The following is a 17400-nucleotide window of genomic DNA, read 5'->3' as shown; positions in this document are numbered from 1 at the left end:
TGGAAAACAGAGAACAACATTTAATAACTTCAGTGTACCTCAGGAGAGATTGAGATCTAAAGGGATCTAAGAAATAATAAATCACCAAGACAACTTCAGAATGAGCTCACTGGAAGCCAAGCTTATTACTAAGAAGGTAAGTCAGACGGAGTCTGGGTACCAGTATGACAACTAGTCTGGCAGTACACACCAGTTTCCCATTAGAAAGCTTCTTCTTTGGTAAGCTGTGGTATTAAATGAAGTCAAATTGTGCTGTGATTTTCATGTCTTTGCAGCTTTCCTAAGAATGTGCATTTTACCTAAATTACTACTTTTTAAATACTTCTCTATCTTTCCCTTTCCCTCATTTCCTCTGTGCTATCTCCCCACCACACACACTCCTTGAATAACCTCAACTAGGTGATTTCTTAGAATTTATATTTTCTTTCTGCATAGTGTCCATAAAAGAGAATTAACATTCTGTGAGATTACGATTAGGTAGGATGTCTGAAATCATTTTATAAACACCGTAGCTTTCCATTTCAATGCTGGTAAAGATATTTGCAAAGCAAACACTTTAATATTTAACTTTTATTCCTAAAGCAATTGGAATAGAAAATACTTTATCTTTTTGTTTTCTTCCTTTTTTAAAGAAAGAAATCACCAAGCCTTCAATCTGCCTGCCTTGGCCTCTGAGTGCTGCAATTAGAGGCATACACCACTATATTGAGAATTTTATTTTTAGCTCTCAAACAAAAATTAGTTCAAATTATAAGTTTTGAAATATGAAGTGAAATAATCAGTTAAAACATTATTTATTTATCCCCACAGTGCCTGTCAGATATTTTTTACTCTAATGAAGGCTATAAAGAATTAACCTCAACTTTTGGCTCTAATGAGATATAAATCTACAGAGATATAAATCTCAACCTGGGGGATTTCCAGCATGTTTTTATGGCAGTCTGTATGATACATGCATGTTTGGTTTGTATGTAGATCTGGCTAAAGTTGAAGAATAGACTGAGGCTGAACACTTATGCTACATTGTGCATGTAATTGTAGCTCAGTTGCTAATCTCTGGTGAGGAAGGAAGACTGAAAGTGTACTGAAAGATGTTAGTGTAGAGACACCTGGAAAATTCTAACAGAGTCCCAAGAGTACCTGAATACTAAGCAGCAAATAAAGCAAAAAGGGTTTGCCTGAGTCATTACATTATTTCCCTCATTTTTAAATTAGTAAATAACTTTTCTGTGTAAAGCATTACTGTTGTGTCAGATTTCAAAGTTTACAAAAGTCTGAAAGAATCGACATTATTGAGCTGTCAGTTAAAAGTGAAATTTAATTTCCTTTACATGTATATTCCAGAAAATAAATGGGCAAATCAGAATCTGTAGAGACCAGAAACTGACTAATTAAAATTGGAAAGCAAGTTAGATTTTTTAAAGTATTTGTTGTACATGGTGAACTAATAAAAAATAAAACAAGTATTTTTTTCTCAACTAATACAACTAATGTTAATTTTATGTTATACATATATATGTATACATATAAACATATATTTACATTTAGACATACATATGAGAGAATAATAATTCCTAGAGTTAAAATTGTCTTACTATAAATTGACTAAAATAATCTGTCTTTTCCATTTTAAGAATGATAAAGCCAAAATTATCTTTTGTCCGTAATTTGTCTTATTAATGAAATATATATCATACTTCTGATATCTAAATGTTTATTTCCTAGAAACAAAAATGTTTTTAGCCCTTGGGGCTGGCAGACAGCTTAGTTGCTAAAATTGCTTATCACCCAGCTTCATGGTCCGAGTTCAATCCCTTGGATCAAAAAAGTGCAAAAACTGAGCAGATTCTTACCATTTAACCATACTGTTATAGCTAAGATAATGCATTTCATGAGCCATGCCCCTAAATACTCATACTTGCTCATAAACACAGACAGATGATAGGTAGATGGATAGATAGGTAGTAGATAGATAGATAGATAGATAGATAGATAGATAGATAATGTATAAAACTATTTATGTACTTTGGAGAAAAAAAATAAGTTTTCAAATGGGCATGATGTCTCATACATGCATCCTCAACCCACTGGAGGAGGACACATGTGAATCATGCATTTGTTGTGCTAACTTGACTGACAAAGCAATGTGAGGTCAAAAATCAATTAGAATAGATTTTAGATGAATTAGGGATGAATGAGAAAAATCTGAATTTTGTGTGTGAAAGCAGAGAAAGATGGGTTGTACAGATGGAAGAAAGATAAGAACTACAGATACTGACTGATACATTCTCTGGTTGATCATTTTCATAAAGTGAGTGAATGGATGTAATATGCTCTCCCAAAACTATTTGTGTACTCATAACACTTACCTTATCTTTGACTTGAATAATACTAGCCTGGTAGAGACATAAATAATTGCAACATACCATAGTAACAACAGAAGTAGTGCAACTGAAAATATGGCTTAGTCCTGCAGCTAGTCAAAGTGTTCTCCAGGATGTTGTTCACAAATATAATTCACTGTAATTTATAAAACATCCTGGATATTTTAAAGATGATGACCTCTAGATTCCATCCTCAAGACCAGAGTTCCTGTTTGTTTGCACTTCTCTATAAAAACGAAAATAGGTAACTTCACTGTTCAGGAATGTCTGTGGGAAAAACTTACTTTAAGAAAGTTGCAATGAAGCATGAAATCCTGACTCATTTTGAATAAAATCCACAGTAAAATATGTCAATGGCCTCAAAAACTGACAGAGATGTGGAAATGCTAGGAGAAACAGTAATGAAGTTGCAATTTGCTTCACAACAAGTAAGAAATGAATTGGAAAAAAAAAAAAAAACACACACACACACACACACAAGAGAAATTTTTTAAAAAGTAAGAATTGATTTAGATGACCTAGAGTTGTAAATTAGGTACTACACAAAAACACAATTTAAGTTAGTTTTGTTCTATTTTCTCAAAAATAAAGCTGAAAGATCAAGCCACTATATTCTGTGAAGCACAATGGTGACTAGAAACAATAAATACACAGCCATACTAGTACTGGTCTATTCCCTCTATGTGACCACTAATATAACCTGCTTTCTTTTTCTTTTTCAATTGTGAATCAGGGCCCATGGGCACCCTTCAGCCCAGAAAAAGCAAGTCACTCAGATGAATTTATCTACTTAAATAAATTCATGTTAGGTGTTCAGTAGAATGTAAGCTAGAAATAGAAACAGCTGTAATTAATTAAGATTGACACATTGTGGTTTTAGAATGAGAATGACCTTCATTGACTCTTATATTCGAATGCTTGGTCCACAGTTGGTGGATTGTTTAAATGGATTAGGAAATGTGGCCTTCATGAAAGAAATGTATTACAGAAATGGGAGTTTAGTTTTCAATAGCACAAGCCATTCCAACGCAATGCTCTCTACCTCATGCTATGGATGAGATGTAACCTCTTAGCTAAGTTCTACTGCTCCAGTTCTATGCCTGTTTGATGGCTGCCATACTTCCTGCCATGATGATCCTAGACTCTAACTCTCTGGAACTATATAAGCCCCAAATTAAAAGCTTTCTCGTATGTTAGCTTGGTCATGGTGTTTTATTACATCGTAGAACAGAAACTAAAACAACATAAAGGAGTTGGAGTTATGGTAGCTTAGGGTTTGTTTCTTGTTATTACCATCAAATTACATCAAAAATACCCACCATCAAATTACATCAAAAGTACCCACTTAAACTGTAAATATTGTCATGGAATGTTTACAGTGTAATATTTACTTGCATGTGTTAGATGTTATACCAAGTCAAGTGTTATGGGTATTTTTAGCTATTTAACTACATTGACACATATATATGGAGAAAGGTACACACACATATGCTTATGTAATTTAGAATAACTTAATTCTTGAACTACCTGAAATATACTTACTTTTGGGGTGATAGGCTTGAGAACATGATGAATTTTAAATTTGAATGAAATTATATATTTTACATTTATATGTTAAAAATTTCATCATAGCCTTTCCAATACATTGGTTAATGACTCCTTGCAAAGTACAAGCCATTATAAGAAGCCTCTGATAGATTATCCATGCAGCAGAGATTTACCCATAGCTATGCACATTTGTGCATCACTAATTGGAGTCAGCAAGTTATGAAAAAAGAAGATATGAATTTAGGAAAGAGACGACAGGGCAAATTTGAAAGGAAAAAGTAGGTGGGACATATATGATTGAGATAAACTATAAATTTATAAAAGTTTTGAAGAGTACAATTTTAAAATGTCCAGTGCTTTCTCAGTTTCTACAGGAAAACTATTTAATCTCTAAATGGAGAATGATATTGAAAAATGAATACCTATACAATATATAAAATTATATTGTTATAGTAATATACAAAATTATCTTGATATATCATCCATATGTCTTACGATGAAAGTACAGAATTATAGAGACTATAAATACAATTCTACTTTCAAATTTTTGCTGCCTTCCTTTTATATGTTCAAACCCAAATTGACAGTAAAATATGAACTTTTATTCAGTTTCCCCACATATTTTATAACATGTTTATTTTAATAATAATTTTTATTATTTTTAAAGATAAAATGCAAAATAACTCTTTAGAAGGTTGTTCTCTACAAAATGACTCCTATCCCTGAAGCAAGAATGGAGAACGATCATTGAAGTATCTGTTTGCTGTCAGGGTGACATTATACAAAGCAAGAACACACTGGCAACTTTTACCCCCTAAGACTGACTGGAACATTGAGAAATGTTGTTTTTATTCTTCACCTGCAGTAAAATCCACACCATCCTCCAGAATCAATGGCTGAAATTAACATCTCCTATGTCACTGAGTTCATCCTCAAGGGGATTACTGACCGTCCAGAACTCCAAATCCCATGTTTTATGATGTTTTTGATAATCTATCTGGTCACAGTTCTAGGCAACCTTGGGCTGATTGTTATAATTAGGGTTGATTCTCGACTCCACACACCTATGTACTTCTTCCTCAGTCACCTGGCCTTTGTTGACCTTTGTTACTCATCTGCCATCACACCAAAGATGATGGTGAACTTTGTGGTGGAGTACAACACCATCCCTTTCCATGCTTGTGCTACACAGCTGGGCTGTTTTCTTACCTTCATGATTACAGAGTGCTTCCTTCTGGCCTCTATGGCTTATGATCGCTATGTGGCCATCTGCAGCCCCCTCCATTATTCAACACTGATGTCAAAGAGAGTGTGCATTCAACTAGTGGCAGTTCCTTATGTGTACAGCTTTCTAGTTGCTCTTTTCCATACAATCATCACCTTTCGCTTGACGTATTGTGGGCCTAATGTTATCAACCACTTTTACTGTGATGATCTTCCACTGTTAGCTCTGTCCTGCTCAGACACACACATGAAAGAAATTCTCATCTTTGCTTTTGCTGGCTTTGATATGATCTGCTCCTCTTCCATAGTCCTCACCTCTTACCTCTTCATCATTGCTGCCATCTTGAGAATCCGTTCCACCCAGGGGCGACGGAAGGCCATCTCCACCTGTGGCTCCCACATGGTGGCTGTTACTATTTTCTATGGTACTCTCATCTTCATGTATCTACAGCCCAAATCAAATCACTCCCTGGACACAGACAAAATGGCTTCAGTGTTTTACACAGTGGTGATCCCCATGTTGAACCCCCTCATCTACAGTCTAAGAAACAAAGAAGTGAAAGAAGCATCTAAGAAAGCTCTAGATAAAGGATATGAAACCTTAAAAATATTAAAGTTAAGAAAATTATGATATCTTGTTTTATTACATATGAGCAGGAAAATAAATTACACTTTCCATTGTAATTCTTCCCCAAGCAGTTGTAAATGTCTTTGTTATTTGAACAGACTTAGACATTTTCTGTGAGGATCCAAGTAGATCATAGGAAATTAATATTATAAATCCATTTTCTTGATAGATGTGGTGGTGCATAAGTGTATTCCTGACACTTAAGATACAAATGACAGAAGATTGCAGTTTTGAAGCCAGCTTGGACAGTATTGTGAGACCCCTGAATCAATCCAACTAACCACCACTAGCAAAACAGGACACTGCTGGACAGACAAGGCAAGTTGCATGCACATGTTCAAATTACACTCCACACAGTGAATACATGTGTATGCTACAAGCAAAGGAGAGGGGTGTTTTAGTTTAAGGCAAAGAGTCAAGACAAGATTATAAATCCATTCCAGATACTGAAAAAAAAAGTGGTTTTGATTTCTCAAAATAGTACGCAGGTTAATCTTTAGGAAATGTTTGAAACTGGTCCAGTGGAAGCAAATAAGTAGTTAAGTGTCAGTTATATGAATGCTGTCACATAAATCTAAAGATACAATTCATGGGAATTTGGAGAGTTTCTGTTCCTTATGAAGGACAAAACCCATTTGAGTTTTCTCATACCAGTCCATTTCTTAGTCAAGTAATGCTATTTATTATCATTGAATAGAGCTATGAGGTGTGTGGTGTTTATTTATAATCTCCTTAACTACATAAATATGCCTTATGAACATTGTACAGACAAGTTCAAGTTAATATGTGCTATGATTTTGGTAAAATATAGTTGCAAAAAAGAAAGGTATTACATTAATTAGACTGACACTGTTTTGAAATACAAGGAATATTCCTTTTTTTGAGATAGTTTCACATGTAGCCCATGCTGCTTATGTATGCACAATATAACTGAGGATGGCATTGAGATTCTGAACCTCCTCTGAACACCTCTTAAATGCTGGAATTATAGGCATGCTAACAATTGAACCCAGAATTTTGAACATCCTAGGCAGTCACTCTGTCAAGGAGAATACACCTCCCACAGATTTGTTTTTTTTTTACATTTAATTTGAAGAACATGCCTTATTAAAAAAAATGAGACTTGCAAATTCATTAGAAATACTTAATGTTTTCATGAAAATTTTTCTTGTATTTTTCAAAATACATTTGTAGATCATAACATAAAATGAAAACCACTGGTTCAATGGTTCAATATATATATAATATATATATATATATATATATATAGTATATATATTATATCAATATATATATATACTGTTTCCATATTTCAGAAAAGTAATTAAAACAATCAGTTACTATTGTCTTATTATTTTCCATTTTATAAAGTTACCATACTGAAAGCCATGTCATAAGGTATTAATCTTTGGTAGTAACTTCTTCTGTACTTACTTTGTAGGTGAGTCAGATATGCTTCTACATAGTGCTGTCCTCATTGTGAGTTCAACAAATTCTCTGGGTGCTTTTGTTTTTGTTTGTATGATTTATTGAGAGATGGTATATATCCATGTATCCCAGAGTAGTTTCAAATGAGCTGGCTTTAAATTTGTGATCTTTCCTCAGATTCTGAGCTCTTGGATTCAGGCCAAGCCATCACGGCTGACGATTTTCAAGTAGTTACAACAGAGGAGCTGGTTACCTTTATTACTTTGTTAGATATTTCACATATTTATATGGACAAATGAACATAATACAATTACCTGTCACAAATATGAACAGAACTAAACAATTCACAGTTTCTACAAGAGATACAAGCCTTAACAATGTTTATTAATAACTGAAGTACTTTGTTTCTCTTGCTCTTTTGATATCTGTCACCTTCATAGAATTATGTTCCTCAGTGATCTTTAAACATTGGGATGGATTTTTTTATATTTATTCCTAAATTTTGTCCCATTTGTTAGCAATAATATACTAAATTAAACCATGGATTTCTTTGGAAATGCTGCAAAAGACTTTGGCTACTGAACAGCCATATTATTAAGCTTGTTCCAGATCAGGTGACGCATCCCTAAACTTGTCTCTGAATTTTTTTTAATGTTTAGTTTTATATATATATATATATATATATATATATATATATATATATATTCTTATTTTACATATCGACCCCAGTTCCCTCTCCCTCCCATGTCCCTGACCTCCCTCCCATCCCATTCCCCCCCCCCCCCACACTCCACTGGGATGGAGAGAATAAGCTTAACTTTATAACTTACTCAACTGTCAAAATTAGTACTATCATTTGTGTCCCAATGTATATTTAAATAAAAACTTAATATTTTATACCCCTTCTTATGGCACTTGTAATGTGCTTATATGGATATAAAATATATATTTTATTATTATTATTATTAGTAGTAGTAGTAGTAGTAGAAGTAGTAATATGTTCATGTGCATGTGTGCATATGTGCATACAGATACATATGTGACATACAGGACAGGTGAGATTTGAGAATAATTTTTGGAAATCAGCTGTCATGAAGATAACTTATACTGTCCAATTTAAAAACTAAAATTGTGGACTTCTGGTTGGGTGGTGCTTATGTGCAGGAACTGATCCTGTGGGTGAGCTGTGGCCATGGTATCCTGCAGCCTGGAGCTCCGGAGAAAGGTGGGCAGTGGTGAACCTGCAGCAGTTTCTTCTGTGCCTATCCCTGTGTACAGCTTTTGCTTTGAGAAGGCCTAGTGAAAATAAGGACTGAGTGTACCATGAGCCTCAGGTCAGTGACAAAGTTCACAATGATGTTCAGAATTTTGACTATGACCATGCTGCCTTTTTGGGTGCAGAAGAAGCCAAGAGTTTTGATCAGCTGACACCAAAAGAGAGCAAGGAAAGGTTTGAATGATTGTACATAAAATAGATGAAGATAAAGATGGGTTTGTGACTGAGGGGGAGCTGAAATCCTGGATTAAGCACATCCAGATGAAATACATATATGACAATGTTGAGAGACATCGGCAGGGGTTTGATATGAATGAGGATGGCTTAATCTCCTGGGATGAGTACAGAAACATGATTTATGCCACTTGGATGATCCAGACCCTGATGATGGATTCAATTATAAATAGATGATGGTTAGATATGAGAGGAGGTTTAAAATTGCAGACAAGGACAGAGACCTAATTGTCACAAAGGAAGAATTTACTGCTTTCCTGCACCCTGAGGAGTATGACTAAATGAAAGACACAGTCATGCAGAAAACAATGGAGGATATAGACAAGAATGCTGATTGTTTCAGTGACCTAGAAGAGTATATTGGTGACATGTATAGTCATGACAGAAATGCTGATGAGACAGAATGGGTGAAGACTGAGTGAGAACAGTTTGTTAAGTTTTAAGATTAAAAACCAGGATGGTCAGATGGACAAGGAGGAGACCAAAGACTGGATCCTTCTGACCATGACCACGCAGAGGCATATTCCAGGCATCTAGTCTATGAGTCCGATCAAAACAAGGATGGCAGGCTTATTAAGAGGAGATTGTTGACAAGTATGATTTATTTTTGGGTAGCCAGGCCACAGATTTTTGGGAGGCCTTAGTGCGACATGATGAATTCTAAGCTGCAGATAGAGGAACCTATATTTCTTCAAAAGTAAATTATTTTTATAGCTCTGGAACTACTGAGACAGTTATTACAAACTTTTTAAGACATGAAAAGGCATATTGAAACAATGAAAACCATGCTGTCCCCCGTTCCTCCTCACCTCTGAGAGGGACTGTGCCTCTGAGGAACAATTCTGATTAGTTCACTTGTTTTTGTAGGTTTAAACTTTATATGATTTATTACATGGTGTGTTTATTTTTGTATTGTTCTCTAGTTGGGAGTATAATATGAAGGATCAAGATTCTCAACTGACACATGTAGGCAAACATTAGCCCTTTACTCTTCCTCAACACCTTACCACACTTTTTTTTTAATAATTCTCACCTAACTAATTTTTTTTAAGCCGGAGATCAATAGAAATGTTCAAGAGAGAGAGAGAAAAAAAAAGTAAAAACATGTACTACATGATTTATGTTTAGACAGAGAATGCTTTATCTTTCCTCTGAAAAGCTCCATTTTACAAGTGGCCATTCAGTTGTCACAGACCCAGCCATTGAGCCTGCCATTGTCTGTGCAAGGCTAGATACCAGTGCTATAGTACAGTTTGACTTCAGCACAGCTTGACCTTATTCATTTTCCCCATTTAGGACTAGCTGTTTGCTAATTTTGCCAAGTACAACTGTGGTAGGAAGAATTACGGCCGGTCTTGAAAAATGAATCTTCACAGTGCTATTTCTAGCTTTTTACAGAGCTGTCACCTGCGGGGTCATCCCTCAGCAATTCCTCCCTCAGAGGAGAGGACAGGACAAGAGGACCTAGGAAAGGTGAGCACAGCTCCTGTCCACACTATCTCCAGCCCTTGCCCACTGCAAGGGCAATCAGATTCAACAGGGAGGCTGGTCAGGGGCAGGAACTCGGTTTATTGCATCAAGCAGGGACTTACATAGGGTTGGAGTAGGGGATGGGAATCTTAGCATGGGGTAAGGTGATGTGAAGAGAAAAGCCCAGTAATATTCCACCACGCTATCTGTTAGCTAGGCAGGGGGCAATCTTACATCTGGCCTTGCCAAGTCATTCTCAGGTGGAGGTTACAGGCCAAAGAAAGGTAGTCAAACTTCAGCCAGGCTCAGGAAGTTCCTCTAGGCCTTGAGCCTAGGCTTCTTTAGGTCCAACAGTTTCCAACTAGAAACAGCTGGAAAATGAAAGAAAAAAAAGTGTGTATGGGGCATGCAACTTATTCTGATTGTGTACCTATTGAAATCACTGTAAGGCCACTCCAGCCCCTTCCTAGGAATTAATTTTGTTTTTACTGCAGGTAAAATTGACTTTTTTTCCAATCATGTCACTGAATGAAAGTGCCTTTATCAGGAAAAATAATTACTGAATGAGAATTTGCTTGTCCTCCTTACATGAAAGCATTGAACCTCCTGATGCAGTGGAGAGTTTTTTTCCTTTTTTATCTTGTGAACAATAGCTAAATAGCAGTATTAGTTACTGGCTTCGTTGCTATGTTCCTATCTTGGGGGCTGGATTCTAAAGACCTCATGCTGCTGATTTGACCAGGGATCCTCATACCTCCAAACGCAAACCACTCTCTGTCATGTCTCTGCTTACCAGAGCTTGAGCTCTGACTTAAGGATGGAAGGACACACAGAGGGGGCTGTTTGGTTTGAGTACCACTGCTCACCCTTCTTGTCTTTAACCCATCACATCCCATTTTGTCATCTGCCTTTCTTTCTGACACTAAAAGGTGAGGTAGGTAGGAAGCTCATGGATCACCAGGTTGAGGTCCTCGTCCATCTGTTGCCAATCCATTTATTCATATGTTGTGCAACCTAGTATTTTGGTCTCTTACTATGGGCCTCTTAACAATTATTGTACTCTAAATCTTTAGCCCTCAGGTTACTAAGATAAATATATGTATTATAATCTTTATTATTTCATATAGCTGAATAATAACCTGAACAAAATCCAGAGCAGACATTTGTTTATATTTATGTTAATGTGATGTGCTTTATGTTAGATATCCCATGTATAGTGTTTCTTTTCAGTTTATTGGGTGGATTTTAGTGATCTGAAGAGAAAAGAACCTTTCCTGTATGATACATATTTAAATATCAAATTTGAATTAAAAAAATCAAAGTTCCCTGTAGTAATTTCCATAATAATATAACATTTGATAGTTATTGACTTATTACTATGTAAGTTGGTCTTACTATAAATATTGAATATTTATCAATTTACTCATTAGTTTATTTGATATTGCATAATCACTATGTTGATTTAAAAAAATACTGGCTTATTTTTATTTTACATGTGAGGGTTTTCTACCTGCATGAATATCTATCCAGCGTATATGCTATCTGCAGAGAACATAAGAGGACATGAGATTCCTTAGAACTGACATTGTGGGATGGTTGGGAGCTGCTATGTGGGTACAAAGGACCAAACACAGATCCCCTGCAAGAGTAACAATTGCTGTTAATGGCTGAGCCTTTTCTATAGCTTAGACAATGATTATTTTCAAGTATGTGAGTGTGATGAGTAAAATGATCTCTACATATACCCCAAAACATTAATTCACTTTAGCTCATTTTACCCACTAAAAAGAATAATTTAAAAATTTTTGAAAATGGCATTCACTATATATATTAATTTAATTACAATAATTTGTAATAGAGTCTCAAGGTGTTTATCAATAAATTAAAAGCATAAATATTCCAATCAATGTGCTTCAGAATGTACATTTGAACCATTCATGCATGCTTATCTGTGCTTTATATTTGCTTAGTTAAATCTTCTAAGTATTTATTTGTTCAAAGGAATCCATACATTTTCTGTGTTATTTTAACTTCCTATATGTAATATGATGGTACAATATATGAATAAAATACACTAGTAAAGGCATGTTTCTAGACTCTGTGCTTTGCATTTATTTCTTTGCTCCCTTTATTTGTTCTGTTATTCATCAAGGATGGACAGCTATCATTATTATGTTGTTACTGACTTATACATTGAATATCATGACAGGTATTTTTTCTAAATAAAATCTCAATTTATAGATGTATATTATTCTTCTGGTTGTCAATCGTGCTTTTCTGATGTTGTAACCAACAAAACTACACAGTGGTAAAGAGAACAGGACTTTCTAAGCATGGGATCTCTCAGCACCTCATTCTGTATGGTTGGTCTGGTAACCTGACTGGGGGACGAAGAAGTGAAGAAAGGGCAAACACACATGCACATATACAGAAAAGCTGAGATTATGTTGGCTGTGCTCAATCCATTGGAGTAGTAACAGACATGCGGTGACCAGAATCCTAAGCACTTATGAGCAGTAGAGAGAAGGGTTAGCTAGTCTCTGCATTGGAGCAGTAAAACAGAGCAGTCATTTGGGGGGAGGAAGCTGCTGTTGTAGTTAGCTTCTGCAGATTCTGGCAACATTTGCATATAAACTAGAGGAAGGCTTTGCCAATGTGCTATGGGTCTGAGGCACTGGTGATGTTAGTAATACCCATACACTTAGGACTTCATCTACTCCTTACATATTCACTCAAAGTTTCCCCTCCTCCCTATACCTCATTGTTAGGCTTTGAAGTAATCGCTAGGATCATGGATTTTGTATCTGAAAGAATATCACTAGTAGCAAATGACAGCTAGAAGAAAGCATCCTGAATTAGGTAACCCGGTCAAACTATGTAATCATACTATGTAGTCACTCATATATGGATTTTAGACATAGAGAAAAGTATTGCCAGCCTACAATTTACACAGCCAGAAAAGATAGGAAACAAGAAATTTAACAGATTCATACAAGGTCCCTCACAGAAGAGGGAAGGGATAAGATTTCCTGAGAAAAAGAATAAATTGGAAGCATGGAGGGAGGAGAGAGGGATTTAGGAGAGACAGAAGGGGAGAAGAGGAGGAGAGATGGGGGCATGAGGGAACAGGAATATTGAGAAAGGGTAAGAGTAGAGGAAAACAAGAAAAGAATAACATAATAGAGGGAGCCGTTATAGATTTAAGGAGAGATCTGGCACTAGGGAAATGCCCAGAGATCTACAAGGATGAACCCAACTAACAATCTAAGCAATAGTGGAGAGGCTACTTTTAATGCCCTTTCACGAAAATGAGATTAAAGACTACCTTATATGCCATCCTAGAGACTTCATCTAGTAGCTGATGGAAGCAGAAGTAGAAACCCACAACTAAACACTAGCAGATCTCCTGGGGTCCAGTTACCCAGAGGGAGGAGTGATGAGCAAAGGAGTTAAGACCAGGCTGGAGAAACCCACAGAATCAGTTGGCCTGAACAAGGGGAGCTGATGCATTTCAGTCTGATAGCTGGGAAACCAGTATAGGACTGACTCTGACTGCCTGAATGTGGGTGTTAGGAGGACTGGGGCCTCTGGTAGTAGATCACTATTTATCAATAGTATATGAATGGACTTTGGGAGGCTATGCCAGCCATCCCACATAGAGGGATACCTTCTAAGCCTAGACATATGGGGGGAGGGCCTAGGCCCTGACCTAAATGGTATGGCAGACTTTGAAGACTCCCTATGTATAGCCTCATCTTTCCTGGGGAGCAGAAAGGAGATGGGCTGGGGTTAGGTGGGGGTAATAGGGGAGGAAGGAAGGGTGAGGAAACTGGAATTGACAAGTATAACAACTTTGTTTCAAATGTAAATCAAAAGGGAGGGAGGGAGGGAGAGGGAACTGAGATTGATATGTAAAATAAGAAAAATAAATAAATAAAAATAATTTAAAAACTGAAAAGAAAAAAAATTCACACAAGAAAAGAACTCAGTAAATGTGGTAAGGTATTTTATATTGAAAAGCTTTTTAAACTAATATCATATCATTTTTATTAACATCTTTGCTAAAACCAATCATAGTGCCTTTTGTGTGTGTGTGTGTGTGTGTGTGTGTGTGTGTGTGTGTGTGTGTGTGTGTGTGTGTATAAGAGAGAGAGAGAGAGAGAGAGCATTGTTTATGGTTGGGTGCAATGCACATGCATTTCTGGAGGTAGAAGTAAACAATGGGTATTAACCTCTATTTTTCCTTACCTTAAATATTGAAATTGTTTCTCACACTGAATCCAGAGAGACATACCTGGCTACTCTGGCTGGGCAGGATTCCTGCTGTCTGTGCTTACCTGCACCTATTAGGTGCAATAACATGCTGATTTCGTTTTCAATGTGAATACTGAAGGTTTGAACTAAGACCCTTACTCTTGGGAAGCCAGTATATTGCCCTCTCATATGCATCCATCTCTCCATTTCCTTAGCATTTAAAACTTAGCCTACACTTTAATGTTTAACTCTTGTTTATTTTAAAGGTAAGAATACCATTACACAACTACCTAAAGCCAGGCAAAATACACCTTTAGCATAATCACATATTAATTAAACAAAAAAGACAGAAATATTTTTAAAACTCATATTACTTCCAGATTATCTACATATTAACTTGAATTGCAAAATGAAAGATATTGATCTGTTACAACGCAAGCTGAGGTATTCAACATTGAACATATTTCAATAAAGACTCCAGTTCCATATAGCATATTAATTGAAGGAAGATATGAGTGTGTAAATATATATATATGTATATATATGTATATATATATTTAATGTATAGTTACAATTAATGAGGAAGATATGGTTAATTAAGGTTTAGATCCATTTTGACACTTAGAGATGTGTGTAGGTCACTAATAAAGCTCTACTATATCATATGCAAGGCTCTGAGTTTCACCTTGGGCTTTAGATACACACACACACACACACACACTAGACAAATGCACACATATACACATGTACAAATACAAAAAGCACACACATGCACACACACAGACAGACCCATATACATACTCATACATAAACATATACATGCTTCTGTGCCATTACAATATGTCATGGAACTCAGTATGAATGGTGGAATTCTGTCACTGAGCATTGTCACTTCAACTAAGAGAAAATTAAATGTTTTCTGACTACTCCCCAGTGTTTCTTGGATTAATGGGTAGGCAAAGATAATTTACCAGTAATTCTCTTCAAGGCACTTTTAACCTCCTGATTTCTCAAGCTATAGATCAGTGGGTTTAACATGGGAATCACTACCACATAAAACACAGAAGCAAATTTATCAGTGTTAAGAGAATGGCTCGACTTGGGCTGCAGGTACATAAAAATGATTGTCCCATAAAATATGGTGATTGATGTAAGGTGGGATGCACAGGTAGAAAAGGCTTTCCTTCTTCCATCAGCAGAATGAATCCTCAGGATGGCAAAGACAATGAAGACATAAGAAATGACGACAACCACCAGAGAGCAAAGAGTGTTGAAGCCAGCAATGATTAGCAACATCAGTTCCTTGACATGAGTATCAGAACAGGCCAGGGCAACTAAGGGAACGTCATCACAGTAGAAGTGGTTGACCACATTAGAGCCACAGAAAGATAAGCGGAAGGTTGCCACTGCCTGTGCAATCCCTACAGTGAATCCATAAATGTATGTGCTGGTGATCATCTGAAGACAGAGCTTCCTAGGCATGAGGACTACATAGAGGAGAGGGTTCCAGATGGCCACATACCGATCATAGGCCATGATTGACAGCAAGTACATTTCACAAACAACAAATGTGATGAAACAGCACACTTGAGTGGCACATGCAAAATAGGTTATACTTCTGACTTCTCGAAGAAAATTTATAGCTGTGTTTGGAGTAACTGAGGATGTATAACAGAAATCAACAAAAGCTAAGTGGCTGAGGAAAAAGTACATGGGTGTGTGCAGCTGAGGGCTAATTTGTATTAACACAATCAGTCCTAGATTTCCGATGACAGTAGTTAAGTAGATGACTAGAAACACAGCAAAAAGGGTGACCTGAAGATCTGGATCATCTGTCAGCCCCACAAGGACAAACTCAGACACCACAGAACTGTTTCCTTCAGCCATAGACTGTAAAAATGTTCCTGCTGAAGAACCCTCACAGCACTCCTTCCAGACTGCCTTCCTTTGGCTATAATCACATAGAAGCCAAGAGTTAAATTTGATTTACTGATCTTATGTTGGAAACATTTTGAGAACTATCTTTACATTGATTCATCTTTTACAGAAAATTATATTTCCAATTTAGAAATTCTAAGTGGGAATCTACAAGGATATTTTTTTATAGGTAGAAAGATGGTCTTTTATATTTTTGTATAGATATGCTATCTATCCAACTACCTATCATCTATCTATTTAAATATCATATCTATATCTTCATAGTAAGAAAAAACTGACAATTATTTGGGTATAGTATATGACATTTTTGTAATCTGAATACTTTTCAGAAAAATTCATTCATTCCTATGGAATATTTTAATTGTAGATACAACATTTCAAATATTTACTTTAGAAATGCGTATATGAAAGACTCAACAGATTTTGAGTTACTGATGATATCAGTGTCACATAACCTGGACAATTTTTTTAATTTTAAAAATTATTTTTGTAACTATTATCCTCAAATTTCCATTAGCTATTATGCATAATTTGCAAATTAAATGGATATGAATCTCTATCATAAACGTAGGTGTGTATGTATATTATATATATGTGTGTATGTGCATTCATTTAGATATATTTATACAGTGTGTATGTGTCATAAAGCAGCAATTAAAAACAGCTTTAATGAGTTTCTAAATGTAGAAGCAGATTCTTGATTCTTCAGAATAAATCAGGGCTAAATAAATTGCTCAGTAAATTCAAATCACAGAACCTATGTAAAACCAAACCAAGCAAACAAACAACCCCCCCCAAAAAAAAAAAGAAAAAGAAATCATATATAATGGATACAGTGGTGTGTGCCTCTAACACCAGAAGTAGGAATCAAAAGCAGTAATATCCATGGAGGTTTTGCCTAGACAAGCTAGCAGAAAAAAAAAAAAAAAAAAAAAAACATTGTCATCTTGTAGCTTCATAGAGACCCTTCCCTAAGATAATAAGAGGAGAGAGATAGACAAAGATGCTTGATATCC

At 35.8% G+C, this 17400-nt stretch overlaps 2 protein-coding genes and 1 pseudogene across 2 annotated transcripts; 2 read left to right on the top strand and 1 right to left on the bottom strand.

Moving 5' to 3' along the window:
- The first annotated feature begins 4824 nt into the window (after positions 1-4824).
- LOC127222075 (olfactory receptor 1038) lies at positions 4825-5787 on the top strand. Its single transcript, XM_051183982.1, has one exon. It carries the CDS (start codon positions 4825-4827, stop codon positions 5785-5787), a length of 963 nt encoding a protein of 320 aa, XP_051039939.1.
- Positions 5788-8857: 3070 nt separating this feature from the next.
- LOC127222076 (calumenin-like) lies at positions 8858-9386 on the top strand (annotated as a pseudogene).
- A 6005-nt stretch (positions 9387-15391) lies between these two features.
- Positions 15392-16333, bottom strand: LOC127222073 (olfactory receptor 5AL1). The gene has a single exon (XM_051183981.1). It carries the CDS (start codon positions 16331-16333, stop codon positions 15392-15394), a length of 942 nt encoding a protein of 313 aa, XP_051039938.1.
- Positions 16334-17400: the final 1067 nt, after the last annotated feature.

This window comes from Phodopus roborovskii, unplaced genomic scaffold (assembly GCF_943737965.1).
Source record: "Phodopus roborovskii unplaced genomic scaffold, PHOROB, whole genome shotgun sequence".
Lineage (NCBI taxonomy): Eukaryota > Metazoa > Chordata > Mammalia > Rodentia > Cricetidae > Phodopus > Phodopus roborovskii.
This window is presented reverse-complemented; position numbering and strand designations above follow the sequence as displayed.

What these genes read in the sequence shown, in the direction of transcription:
- LOC127222075 (XM_051183982.1), top strand. Translation starts at nt 4,825, where the DNA reads ATGGCTGAAATTAACATCTCCTATGTCACTGAGTTCATCCTCAAGGGG.
- LOC127222073 (XM_051183981.1), bottom strand. Translation starts at nt 16,333, where the DNA reads ATGGCTGAAGGAAACAGTTCTGTGGTGTCTGAGTTTGTCCTTGTGGGG.